Here is a 15,436-nt window from a genome sequence, read left to right on the forward strand (position 1 = left end):
AAAGATAACAGATGCACATAATTATGACGTCTAAAATTGACTGAGGACCAGAAATGATTATCGACTTTATGCACAAGTTCTGAACATAAATATGTACTCTTTCAAAGCATTGCTTTCAACTTTGTCCATAATTCATATTATGATCTCTTCATCATCTAACATTGATAGTCTATATTCCTACACTATGGAAAAGTTATCGCACACTCTGAAATGTCATCTCGAATCGAGGTTAGGAACCAATATTCTAAACTAAACGAAGGTTTCGTATTTAAACCACTGACGTAAATCAGCCAACGAATGCCACTGCTATACTTACTGGACTTTACAATCAATCTTCCTCCATATGATTAACTAAAGTAGTTTAAAGTAAAATAAATCCTATTCTTTGGTATTTCCTCATAATATATAAGACTCCTGGTTATTTTAAATCTATACTTCCGAGTCCTGTAGTGTTCTTTGATGGATTGGTTATTAGTTATGTTCCGAGTTAGAAATCGAATTCGGTATGTACATCCCGTATAACGGTCCAGTCACCAATGTGAATACCCAATATAAAACTTATTATCATATAAATAGATGCCATTAAAATATTGAATTTAAATCGACATCAGTAGGTACCTACACCACAGGTATTTTATTATACGAGCTCCGTATGTTTTAATAAAGCTTATCAAGTGCGGAAGTTCACGCTGTGAGAGCCCAGCTAAAACATAACTCTAATGATTTTTATTTCTCAATAAGTATTTAAAATATTAATCTGATGCCAAATATATTTTGAATTAAATACCGGATTATTATTTTACGACATTGGTAAGGAAGCAGATGAGAAAGTAAGTCTTCTGGGCAACTTTACTTGTTCCCGTTTCGTTATAATATTCTTTTCTAATCCGAGATGCCGTTTGCTCGGTCAAGCTACCCGACCACCGCAACTTGTCTTTCAACTACATTTCTTGGTTTCAAAAACTTTCCGAGCAGGTAGATCCATGTCCATTCGATGGACATGACCATGGCCCCTACAACCTGAAGCGGGCCCCCAGGCCAGGACGTTTTACGGGAACCCTACCTATCGCAAAGGTTAAGGGCAGTTTGATGCTCTATATTAGAGTTCACCATGGTTCTGCGAAGTATAACGGAGGGTATCTATTCCGTGTATTTTAGCGGTTTTTTATATATTTAAATAAACCATATTTTCTTTTATTCAAATGAATAATTCACAAGATTTTGATAATGTAACATTCCATATAATATTGAATATACATAACTTGAAAACACATCAGGTATATACCCACCCACTAGAAAAATATATATTTGAAAAAATACGAAACTCGGCGGGATTTGAACCCGTATAACCATTGGTGTCGCGCCAATCCGTGCATTAACCAATTATGCTACGAGCCTCCTATCTAATGACGACGATTTAAACTAGTAAGTTATACATGAAATGCTTCTTAAATGCACGGATTGGGGCGACATCAATGGTTATACGGGTTCAAATCCCGTCGAGTTTCGTATTTTTTCAAATATATTTTTTTCTAGTGGGTACCTATATAATATCTGAAGTGTTTTTAAGTTATGTATGTTCAAATCCGTTTCAATTATTAAGTTGATTCATATCAATCATATTTCAGCAAATTGCATCGCACAGCCACATATTTTAAAATGATAATATTGTAAAGTAAAATAGCGCCGCAGGAGACTTTTTTTTAAATATTAGAGCATTTTGTGTGATGTCAGTTTATCTCTCTTAACTGGTCGACCCTCCAAAGCTCGGACCCCACGCTAGAGCCATTTCAGCCTCCCCTTGTGGGGGCCATGGACATGACCATTTTCATCTTAGTCGGAAAACATTGATGCTTTGGGTTATTCAAATCCCTCATAGACTTACGTACGCTACGCTACATACTATATATTAATATCTTCATTATTGGTTTCAAATATCGCTCTTAGATTCTTTCTTACCGATATCATGAAACTGTCTTGAGATCTGTGACATGACCCAATGTTCTAATCCACATATTATGTCGACTGGTCTCAGATGTGTATTGTGTTTTTGGGTTTTCGTTTTCCGAGATGCCAATTTATACTTCAGATGTTTACACATTCAACTGGATTTTTTTGAGTGTCTGTATTCGTCTTCTGATTTCGGTTTCCGTATCATTGTCAGACCATGCCATGATGGTAAAGAAAGTAAGTGGGTAACTTAAATGGTTCCTACGAAGAACGCGACAAATCATTGAAATAGTTATTTATACATTTTTTCTTTTTAATTTTTTATAGAAGTACCTATCTTCTTTACTACTTTGGCTTCTGCTTTTTTCTTCCGTATACTATGTATCATATAATCTCTATATGACTTTCGTTGTGTCAATGTTGTACCCCTGCTTAAATCGCTTTTCTTCCCCTCGTACCCAGGTGACGAGCCAAAAGTACTCCTCCCTTCGCCACGGCCGCTCCGTCGAGCAATACGTCGAAGTGAAGGCTTCCCCTAGAACTAGACCTGTGCCCCAGCCGAGGCCATCCCTCGCACTCCTGGCAGCTGGACGAAGAGACCAACCAGTCGCGATATCCACAATGTACGAGAATGTTGTCATCAAGGAGCAGAACCCTAGAAGAAAATTAAGGAGAAATGACTTCAGGCCGAATAGTAAAGCCGAAAAGTCTTCTCTTGAGAGTCTGCTTGATGATGATTATGATGGAGATGACGGTGGAATTAGTGGAGGGTCAGGGGCAGTTACTCCGTTGTCACCGACTCACTACAATCAACCTCCGACCCCTGACCATCCTCCACCTTCGGCGAAGCAGGCTGAAATGAGCATCCATGAGAGGATCAGGCCGCTTAGTCAGGTTAGTAATTGAACGGTGAAGATAGATGATATTCAAATTCTTCGTTGAAATGTGATAGACGGTCTACGTCATTGCTTGATGCTCCTCGGAAATATTGTATGCAATAATTACACTTTGAGTAAAAATGACTTTGCAACACCAAGAAATACTATTACTGAATGTTGACCAATAGCATGCCAACTTGTTGGTCTTTTATAATGTTTTATTATTTCTAAAGCAGTCTACACATCAAAGAAACATAAAATTAGCAACATTCTTGAATGTTTCTTTAAAGAAGCACTAAGCAACATTTTGGCAACTGTCTGACAACATATTTTACACTAAATGTTCTCACGTGTTTCCAAAATCATTTTTGATTAGTTTCGTTAAGTATTTTGAGGTCGCTCAGTGATAGGAAAAGTTTTGTACATTTTTATTTTTGTATAATATTAATTTTAGTGATCTCTATTTCACATATTATCTATCTGTAAGAATCTGCATTGTATTAATAATTATACTAAAGCTAAACCATGTTTGTATTATAAATATTGCCTGTTAGTATTTACACATACCTTAGTATATTATTTGATTTTGTCGTGAAAGATAAGGAACCAACCATGCATCACCTTTTTTATGTTTATTTGCCTTATTTATTTACTGACTATAATACGTTATTATGCGTTTATCTGACATTATGCCATGCTGAATCTTTCTTTGCATTTTTTTATATTTGTGCTTCTTCAAATATTTGACCAGTGTTTTTTGATCTACAAAATCTTCTAATGTAGTTTATAAACATCCTATCATTTCATTTCGTCTGTTCGTCGTGTATTATTTTTATTTCGTAGACAGGGTTATTACTTGGTATTCGTTTACCAAAATACGTACATAGTCATTATTTTCCATTTTTTTTTTCGAAAGCATTTTTTTACACAACTGTATTCTAATAATAATAATATTTAAAATAAACAAATGTGAATTCGGTAAACATCTTTTATTGTATTTAAATTAGCCATCAATGAGGCGAAAATATACGTACCTAGATAATCAATATGTAATTGACTTCGCGTAGAACTGAATATTAGACTGAAAAAATTGTAACCATACCTCTTTCAAATTTCCAAAACTGTTAACCAATTTAACTATTTTATAACTCGTAACTAATCCATTAATTGAACCATCGTTTACGTTGTAGAACTCCATTATAATGATTTGAAAATAAAGTTATTGGTTAATTCTACAATTTTATATTCGACGTAAGTTCACCGCCCTTTACTCGTCACCAAAGATCGAGGCATACAGGATTCAAATCAAATAACACACCCATGGCCCCCACAAGGGGGGGGGCTGACAGGGCTCACCGACGGACGTGGCGGTGGCGGACCGACCAGCCAAGTGAGATAAACACACATCACAAAATTGCACTAATAGCAAAAAATGTCGCCTGCGCCGCTATTTCACTTCAATCATACTAACATTTCGAAATATGTACTTGTGCGATGCAATTTTCGATTATTGTTTGTACAATTCAAATAGGTGTATTAAAAATACAAAAAATCGCTATAAAATACCCTAAATTACACTATTTGTAGTACACAACTGTAGATCGTCACACTGACTTTAACCTTAGCGATAGGTGGGGGGGGCCGCCGAAGAGTGTAGCCTGGGGGCCCGCTTCAAGATGCGGGGGCCATGAACACACCCATTCGATTCTGACACAATATTCAGAATAATAATAATAATTAAAGTTCACTTAATAGATATTTAATTTTCGATATAAGTAATTGGATCATTATAACAAAGAGTTTATTGGATGAAACACTCGCCAACATCATGAAGCGTCAATTACATTGAGCTTTTTTACGAGCTGTTTGTTGGCGAAATTATAATCTGCCTGTAAAGTCGCCCAGTGTAGTCATCTAACAAGCTAACAAGCAGATTGTAAACACTCTACCGAGTAAAGTTGAAAGCCAGTCAACTTTACACGCTACACGCCGGCGTGTGGGCCTACTGCGTCTGCGCAGTAGAGTGCAGTAGCAACCTCCCGGTAAAAAGACGAACTACGTTCTGTCAAAATAGTCGCTGGCTTGTGGCTTCTCAGCGAATGGAAAGTTTTGTGTGTAATCATCAAATCGCAGTAGCTGAATCGCCCGCTTTTAAATTCGCCGATAAACAGCCCGTAAAGAAGCTCAATGTAATTGACGCTTAACTCGACAATTGTAGAATTAACGAAAACGTTGTTTTCAAGCGGTCATATTAATAATGATTATATTTGTTTCCAGCTTCATATTGAAAAAAATATATTGTTAAATATGTAAACACCTAGGTACCTATTGTGTTATGCCTACATTTCGCTGAATTAGCTACAGTGGTAAGTAGGTTTTTTCACCAATCATGCCATTTTAAGTATAATCATTAACTTTAATTTAGGGCCCCGTCGAAATTGAACAATTCGTGGAATTTTTGGGAACTAAGCCTAAATAATTCGTAGACTTTGTAGGAAAAATGTATATTGTGTCATTAGAAAATATGCAAATTAAACCAAATATGATATCAGTGATTACAGCACTTTTTCAAATTATTATCTATAATGGTAAGTCCTATTGTAAAATATATTAGGTTACCTTTCTATTGGCGTTTATAATTGACTTGTAATTTATCGATCTTTACTTACGATGCAATATAATATTATTATTATGTGATGATTTGAATGGTGAGAAAATGCAGGGCACACATATTTCTTACGAAATCTACAGATTTATTACGCTTAGTTCCCAAATTTATTAAAAATGTTCATTTTCGACCTTTATACGGCGCGTGGGCCCTGGTTCCCATTAGTTAACATAATCTGTTCTGTGGTTTCCATTATTTATGGTTTTTGCGTTATCTCTCCGTTGCAGATACGGTAACATCTTCTTAATAACTGGATGTTTATTACTTTAAAAACTATCGATGTTATCTGTTTAATATGCAATGAAAACCAGTCATAAAATATACGGAGCCGTAAAAGTAAGTGGCATTTAAAAATTGTACAGTTGAATCAAACGTTAAGCAATAAATCAATGCCTGCTTTCGTCTTAATCGATCCATCATTAAAATACCGTTGCATTGCGATACGTGCATTCAAAATATTTAATTTGAAAAAATATTAGCTCGATGTAAAAATTTGCTTTTAGTTGATTTTGCAGCACATAGGTTATATTATATTATCACAACCGCTTGTCGCACAGCCTTGCCATGTACCAACAGATCGGTGCACTTGTTAAAAGAATTAAACTGCAATATTGCTATATTCATAACAGTAATACATTTTGAGATATCGTCGTTATGTCAACTCACCTTTGTGTCAACCCACCTCGGTCCCCCCTACAGTCGACAATTTATTTTAGCAACCGTAAGAACATATTTCTGCAGACGTTATTGGTTCTATTATACTCACTATCGATCAGTGTTGCCATCGTTTTCTATGCTGATTATAGTACAAAGGCGTTAAAATTATAGTATTTCTGAAAAATATATAGTTCAGGAACATTTTTCGTCTTGAAGCCTTTAAAATTATAGTACGGTTGGCATCACTGCTATAGATAGCTATTGTCAGACAACGGTTACATGTAAATTATACTTAAAACATTTCACCGTGGCACAGTTCGCCGTGAGCTTTCTTATCGGAAGGAGATGACCGTATACTATATGGTCTCCAATTTTATTAGATTCAATATGAACATTAATTCAATTTTCATAGCTGATTTTGGATATATTCATGAATTTAAGAATGAAAACCTAACCTAACCTAACAAATAATCCAGTCTATCGGCTATTTTCAAAATTTGTTTGCCGCTGGCTTCCTGTAAAGTGTAAACCGACAAGAACAGTTTTTTTTTTATTAGACATAACTTTTATGTCAGTACTATACGACCCAAAGAGGTTGGACGGTCTTTAATATACGGCCATATATTTCCGATACAACGTTTCACCGTGAACACTTTCACTTCTAGTGACGACGTACTTGTTATGGCGGCAACGCGTGCTAAAGGCGTATTTTAATAATGCATCGGCTCTTCTTTTAGTTGCGACTCATTTTCTTCTTCGCAATAAACCAAAAGTTTACTAATAACAATAAATTCTAACATCACTCCCGATCGTTTTAGACATATTTTTATTATAAAAGCTTCAACTTACGTAAATTGACAGATCCGTATGCAACGGAACGTAAGATGAAATGATAAATTTAGGGGCGTTCATTTGGTGTGAGCACACACTCAAATATATGTAGGTACCTACTAGTGGCGAAGGGTAGACGTGGGCTCTAAAGATCCGCCTTAAATAGTGCACACTAAACTATCAGTCATACGTATTTGTTTTCATTGAAATAATACTACCATTTACAGATGGTGGTTTGTTTTTAAAAGCCAATTAAACCTTATGACACCAAGCCATAATATATAATAGTCAAAAAATACTCATCTATTAAATATCTAAAATTATGATATTAAATCAACCATAACTTTGGATATTTTATAGATAGAATAATATTTTTATCTGAATTTAAAAAAATTAACCAACAATATGTGTAATGAATGCATTCTTAATCCAACGAAAACAAATAAGTATGAATGAAAAAGTATGCACAATTTTGTCGTATCGCCCTAAGTATACCAAAACTATTATGAGTCGGTTTAGGCAGGGTTTAATTGATTTTTTAAAACTAACCAACACCATCTGTAAATTATAGTCGTAAGTCGTAACAAAGTTGAATGCACACTATCTATGGGGGATCTTGAACAGCCTACCTCCACCTTTCGCTACCGGTACCTACTTACAGTTGATTTTCATAGCTGATTACTGAAGTACTAATTTAGTTGACGTAACCATTAGAATACAAGAAAATATTCTGCAATATCGCCACCACAACATGATAATTAATATCCCACATCGTACAAAATAGCTTGCAATTTGCAATATGGTTTGAATCGGTCTTTGGAACGTCGCGTTTTTACTCAAAGTGACTTTGGATTAACATTAACATATCAAAGCAGAGCTGATTTTTGTCTAAATATCCATTTGATGCGGTAATGCCACTGGGACGTGGAGGCGTGGTTTTTAGTAGTGTCATGCAACCACGTGAATAACGTCTGTGCAAAGGATTTTAATTGTACGTGCTTGATTATGAAACATTAATTACTCGTAATATCGTCAGCTTTGTCTTGGATTGCTCGCGTGTCTTCCGTCAGTTGCTGTTAAACATAAATCAATAAAAAAAGATAATTATTATTAATCTAACCGGTTTTGAAAACGTGCATTTTTATATTTCATTGAATTCTATTGTAAAAACTAGTAGCTACTTGTGGTTATGTTATATTATATAACACATTTGGTTTGTAAACATTATATTACATGTGAATAGTGTTATTATTATGAATAATATTGCAGAAATTATAAATAACCTTTGTAATGTGCAGTAAAGTTATTTGTTTTATCTTTGAACTCAATTATTTTGAATAGATTCAGTGAGTGTTGAATCTAATATTAGTAAACATAATAATATATTATGTAATTGTACAGAACTATTAAGTACATACATAAATCTTACATTAATATTATATATAATTATATAACGACAAGAACTTAATAATTATAAAGTCTTAAAATTAAAACAGTACAGGATAATAAAAGTGTATACAGGTTTATTTTTTATTGAGTGTATTGGCGAAGTTTAACACAATTGTCATCTAGCAGAGGAATACTTTCATATTTTATTAGTAAGTAAATAAATGCTGCATATTATTATGAAGTGATATTTATTACATTTACTCATTATACACTTTTGATAAAATATAAATTAACAATGACACGTATAGAGACTATTAATAGTGTGTAATTTCCCTTGACGACAGTACCTAATATTCTATGAAGTGATCAGTATCACGTATGTGTAAGTAATTTAAAATATTAGGACAGTGACGTTCAACTCTTATTGAAATGCCACGCAAATCATCACAAAATTCCAAACATAAAAAAGTCATGAACACATAATATTCATTTAAATTTAAAATTTTGAAAAAAAACATCGGCTATTTTCAATGAAGTTTCGTTTTAACGATTTTATTCGTTTGAATATGATTTAGGTACTTACATCTGGGGCCTAATGCTAAAGTGCCTAATTGTTCAGTACTGGCGATCGTTTATTTCTCATCAACAATAATTATTAATATTATTAACTTTTTACAGTACACATCATGAAAACCTGGTTATAAAAAATATATATTATTAATAAGCTCAAGGGCATTGACATTTTTTTTGGAAAATGAGGAAATCTCAAAATTTGAATGATGAAAGTCTAAAATATGCCGTCACATTATTTTTACAAACACTTTCAATGTGCTCGTATTTCATTCATTTTACATCGGCTGACATAGGGAATTCTAGCATTGAAAGAAGGAACATTTTAAAGTACCTCATACTTAACTCAAAATGCCAAAATCTGACATAGGCACTTTGGCACTAAGCCCCAGACAGTGACGTCCCGTGGGGGTAGGCAGATTGAGCGTCGCTTGGGGACGGCAATTACTCGAAGGTCGGCAAATCGAGGAGAATGATTTGGAATACATAGAAATAGCTACCTAAACTTAGTAATAACGAAAACACCTTTCCATTAAAAAAATCAGCTCACTGGTCTTGTCGGGTTCACGATATCTAGTTTAATTCCGTTGCCCTTCGACATCCTTGGTGACTAGAAACGACACGTGCAGATTTGCGAATAATTACAGTCTGATATTTTGTTAGTAATGAACCTATCCATACAGCACATTTCTTAGATATTGGACTCATGAAAGGATGATAAAAATACTGTATAAAAAATGGGGCGGCATTTTATCTAGGGACGTCACTGGCCCCAGATATAAACATTATTGGTCATTGGCAATCTCAGATGACTTCGTGGTCTACGAATCGCCTGACCGCTTTGGCATTACTGCGTTGGGGTATTTTTTTATCGACATTTTATCAATTTTGGCAAGAAAAACAATTTAGGTAATATTGTTTTTCGTTATCAGTTCCCATCTAAATAACGCTAAGTAATGCCTTTAGCTACTCTATACGCACATTCTATTGGCCTACTTACATTTAATAAACATTCAAATTAAAAAAAAAAAAACAACCAAAAAATTGATAAAATTCATTCTTGAGAAATATTTCCCAATCATAAAACTTTGAAAGAAAACTCTTGACAAGTCAATACACCGATTTCTGTAATTTTCGAGAATCAAATATTCTTTAATAATTCTCTAATCTCGAGCATCTATAAAACGTCGAGAAATCACAAGCACAATTACAAGTATTATTAAAAATCGATGCAATACGTAACATAAATTAATACAATAATACCTACATACTGAGAGATAATCTTAAAATATTTTTACCGAATAATAATTACTTAACTTAATCTTTTGCGTTAATCATTGGCCCTAATATTTGTCAATTGAGTATTAATTTTATCCCACCTAAGCTCTAAGTAGTCCAAGTACTTATTTTAGAAAACAATATTATTCCTTACCCAAGATATCTTTCTTTAATATTATTAAGAATAAAACATATCTATTCAATGCACACATTTCTTCTTTCTTTTGCACTTAAGGTACAGGTATTTTGGTTTAGATATGAAATAGTGAATAGTTATACGATCTTGTTACCTATGTTTAATATTATATTTATCTATATAATGATGTAAATATTTTTTTAAATAGTAATAATAAGAAAACAAACCCATCCCGGTATTAATTCGTTTTAACTATATTATCAATTGAATATTGTCGACATGCTCTTACACACATGTTGTTTTTTTGTTTCTTTTGAAATTGCTAGTGATTAATAATGTATTATTTCCGTTTTTATTGTACGACTGCACACAGTTGTCACATTTTTAATAATAATATATTAACTTAATACGAAAACATTCCTCATAAAACATTGTTTTATCTTATTCTCTTTAGATATGTACATGTAATTCATGATTTTAATAAACATTGTAAGGGTCGCCCCACACGCGCACCGCAAATTGCAACATAAACGCAGCAGTTTGCGGTCCACGTGTGGGGCGAACCTAAAAAAACATATTTTGCTAGTTAAACTCTCAATTAAGTATGTAATTTAAACACATTCATTATGTGTAGTTACTATACATTCCGCGAATTCGTTTCACTACTATACATTGCTAATGCCAACACTGAATAATTTAATGTATTGATTTTATTTGTAATATATTTAATGATATCAGAATATTCAAAAGTGTGTTTCAATAATTTGAATATCTTAACAAATTTATTGAACATTATGAAGTTTTTTTTAAGCTTGCATGAATTGCTATTATGATTTATTTTGTAATTGTTTCTCAAGAAAATCTCTATGGAGTAGAAATTATATTTATGATTTTTATTCGGAAATCCACGTCTGTACCTGAGAGCCAGTGTCGCAAGCACTTTCGACAAAACATAATTTGATATTTGTCATGACTGCTTTGTGGTTTTAATAATTACCGATATCTGTAATCAATGGACTCAAAAAGCGAATTGTCCCTGTAAAATATGATAATGTAGGCACCTACAAAGTCAAAAACAAGACTTGAGACACACTGGTTCTGATGTTCAGATTTATATATTATGTATTGATAATTTTACATACCCATGCCTACCTTACAGTTAGGTATCTACCTAATTATCATTATGATTTTTCACAACTCTCCCATATTTTTTCTACAGAGAATTAAAAATAATGTTTATATTAAGAATTAAATTATTGAGACGTGATATTGTTTGTTGTATTTTCTAGAAATGCAATGTACTTAATTATATTTTTGTATATTTTTTTTCATATGTTATAATATATCTTATGATTGAGTTCATTAAGACACAAATAAATGTCTCCAGTCAGGATCGAAAACAGTATTGTGGTCTATGGTATATATATTTATTTTTCTTTGTATATAATATATATGGTGCATATTCCCTGCCTGATCTGAGACATTTATTCGTGTGCATTTTCGTTTTAAGTTGCATCGCATGAAGGTGTTATTACTTGAATTTCTTAATGATTTAATGACGCATTCTCCTTCACGCTTTTGATTTTGTAAATGTATTATTTTCAATAGTTATTATTTTTATGCACAAGTTACCAAAACTATTTTATAAACGAATGAAAGTGAAATAATTATTGTTTGAAATATATTTTTGTTTTTATTTTTTAACTCTTGTTTTTTCTTTCCTTTTTTTAATTTACCTGCCTATGTTTTGCATCCTTCCATTTTGTATATACATTAATATTAATTGATTGTTGTATATACCATTTACAAAGCTTGAATCTGAAAACCATCAAGTATTTATTATCAAAATGTGTGTTATCAAACCAAGAAACGTTCCAGTTTGGTAAGTACCTACAAGTAATCAGATCACTATCAACCTATTTTATATTTTTCTTGATGATGCTTGATTTGTTTGCATTTGTTTTTATGTTAACGTAAAACCGTTTATCAATAGTTCAAATACAAGACAGCAACTTAGCAACAGTAATTTTACACACTTTCTATATACATTTCTATTTCCAATTTGCATATTAGGTATAATATGTATTGACAAATCAAAAATTTACATCGATCGTATATGAATGGTAAATCCGAACTTACTTTTATGCAGGTAATATTTTTAAAGCTATGTTAATCAATTACGAAACATGCAATTACACAAAATTAATTTACACATTTTAATTAATCAATAGATATGTACATAAACTTTAAAAAAATCGATCGTCCAGTTCATTAGTCAGACATCTCCAATTAATTAGTTTTGAGATAATGGCAAAAGCAATATTCTAATGGTCACCAAAAAATAAAATATTATTGATTTATGCCCGAATTTTATATATTTTATCAACAGGTGTTTAAATATTACGTACTTTTAGAGACATTTAGTGAGGACATTTAGAAATATTCTTTTTATTGTGTATCATTGATAATATACATTTTCATACGTTCTCTCGAAGGTGTTTGAATAATTCATGTTTATAATTTCAAAACCTCTTTATTTACATCATTCTAATCGAGCTTCGGTAATATGACAATGCCAATATAGTCAATAGTTACAGACTTCATATAAATAATTACAAGATAAAAGGAACTTTTTATATACTTACATCGTTTTTAAATTTTCTGTTGAATCATATAAACTTGACTTGACTAGCTTAAACGATCAAAAAAAAATGTACTTGATAGAAATAATACTGAAATATCATATTGATTTCCATAGTAACGCACGTATATATTAATAATTTTGTTGCTAGGACCCTAGACCATTAGCAACCAATAATGGTGTCGAAATAACTTTTCATACAAAACAGAATTAACTGAAAATGAATTCAATTATACTTAAAGATGGCTAAAAGTATTTTTAAAAAATACATCGGCATTGTGTTCTGATATATTCTAAAAGTTTCAAATGTCTAGCTAGTCGGGAAGTTAATTAAAAATCGATTGCAAGATTTGTACCGGACAAATAAGAATATGACCTAAGAAAAAAGTTGTAATAAAAACGTTGTTAAATACATAATGGCTTAGAGGTAGTTAGGTCATGGCTACTACCTTGGTTCCTTGATTTTTTCTTGCACTTATAATAAGATTTGATTCTCCTCTGACGGAATCCGTAATGGACAAAACAAGTAAGTAATAATAATTTTGTATCTTATCTAACAATCTAGATTAATTGAAAATTTTATTAATAACAATGTTGGTACTCCAGAGCGTACCGTTTGAACCCTTTGATATTATTACAAACCTACAACATTTTATCGCAACTTCGTAAAGTTTTAAATTCAATTGATAGTGCTCACACGAATAGTCTGAATCACCTATGTTCGGCAATCTACGACTTTGACGGTGAACCAGAAGTGTGGGTATAATGGGCAAATTATAAACATAATATCATAATCGTACACAAAAATACATAAGTAAATAATTAAATTAATAAATATACACCGAATATAAACATATACAGCCGACAGTGGCGAAGACTCCATACTAGGCGATTATTTGAAGCCTACCTTCTTAAGGGGGGACATGCTCGTCGAAGGTCAAAATTGAGTTTTTATTGTATTTTCGAACCATGATCCTGGACACTCCTTAAACGTTGTAGATAATCTATTTATATAATTTTGAAGCCTTATTATCCTTTATAGTTATTTTAAACATTTGATGACTGCATAAAGTATTTTTGTTACATAAAATAGTATTCTTTTAAACCTCTCGCTCTAATGTTTTAGAATATAGTCATATTTCGGTACATAACTGTGCAGTGGTGTTAAGATTTTTTACGTTTATTAATTTTTAAACGCATTTATGAAACCATTAGTATAATTTATTACGAGATAATTTTTGTAAAATATTCACGATAAAAAATTATATTGATAATCTCTGTGATCCCAAAGTATTCAAACACGCGCTTTAATATCATTTTACTTCCTACTTCAATTAAAGTTTGTCAATTTATGGCTACGGCCGTATGTTGTAGCTTAACCACTGGGGAATAACAAAAGAAATGGCGTATTTCAAAAAAACACTACCTTATTCTTAGGTCAATAATTATTATAAAGCAATCATTATTCATAAGATGTTTATCACACTTGAATGGTCTAAAACATAGCTTATAATAAATATCTTTAGAATCATCTTCAAATGTGTTAATCTTGCCGATTTTTTGAATAATAAAATGCCTAATTCTTGTCAAATTTGGGATCACAGAGATTATCAATATAATTTTGTATCGTGAATATTTTACAAAAATTATCTCGTAATAAATTATACTAATGGTTTCATAAATTCGTTTAAAAATTAATAAACGTAAAAAATCTTAACACCACTGCACAGTTATGTACCGAAATATGACTATATTCTAAAACATTAGAGCCAGAGGTTTAAAAGAATACTATTTTATGTAACAAAAATACTTTATGCAGTCATCAAATGTTTAAAATAACTATAAAGGATAATAAGGCTTTAAAATTATATAAATAGATTATCTACAACGTTTAAGGAGTGTCCAGGATCATGGTTTGAAAATACAATAAAAACTCAATTTTGACCTACGACGAGCACGTGGGCCGTTAAGAAAAACATTTTTTAATTGCATATTGAATTATTGATTATATTTTCTATAAATTAATTTATTTTGCCAACGAGAGATGCCGTATGTGTACGAATGTATTACACAGATAATAACAAAATAATCTGCAAAGGTTTTAAAAAATATACCACAGCGCACCATCTGTCTTGACGTAAATAAAGGTCGGATTATGTTTCAAATAATTCTCATTTTTTTTCATATGGACTTTATGTCTCGTAGCCCCGCCCAGTCTATCGAATTGTATGAACTAAGGTAAGCTCCGATCGCAGAGCCTAAAACTAAATAATCAATAATTAGATAATTTAAAAAAAATAATTTCTATGGTGTTTAATCGAATATTAATAAATATACCTAGACTGTTTTTAAAAGAACTTTTACCTAATGATTTTTGATGTGTATAAATGTTTTGAAAAAATTTGTAATTTAAACTGATCGCTTAATTTTATGTCGTC

At 31.9% G+C, this 15,436-nt stretch overlaps 1 protein-coding gene across 1 annotated transcript in view; it reads left to right on the forward strand.

The window, feature by feature from the left end:
- LOC147078069 (uncharacterized) overlaps nt 1-15,436 on the forward strand; it is a 217,440-nt gene that overhangs the window by 53,790 nt on the left and 148,214 nt on the right. Inside the window, exon 10 of the mRNA XM_085961165.1 lies at nt 2,413-2,844. Within this exon, the coding sequence (XP_085817291.1) occupies nt 2,413-2,844 (432 nt within the window). The remainder of the gene's footprint in view (nt 1-2,412; nt 2,845-15,436) is intronic.

Source organism: Rhyacophila brunnea, unplaced genomic scaffold (assembly GCF_057557595.1).
Source record: "Rhyacophila brunnea isolate RB1 unplaced genomic scaffold, BYU_Rbru_1.0 scaffold_12, whole genome shotgun sequence".
Lineage (NCBI taxonomy): Eukaryota > Metazoa > Arthropoda > Insecta > Trichoptera > Rhyacophilidae > Rhyacophila > Rhyacophila brunnea.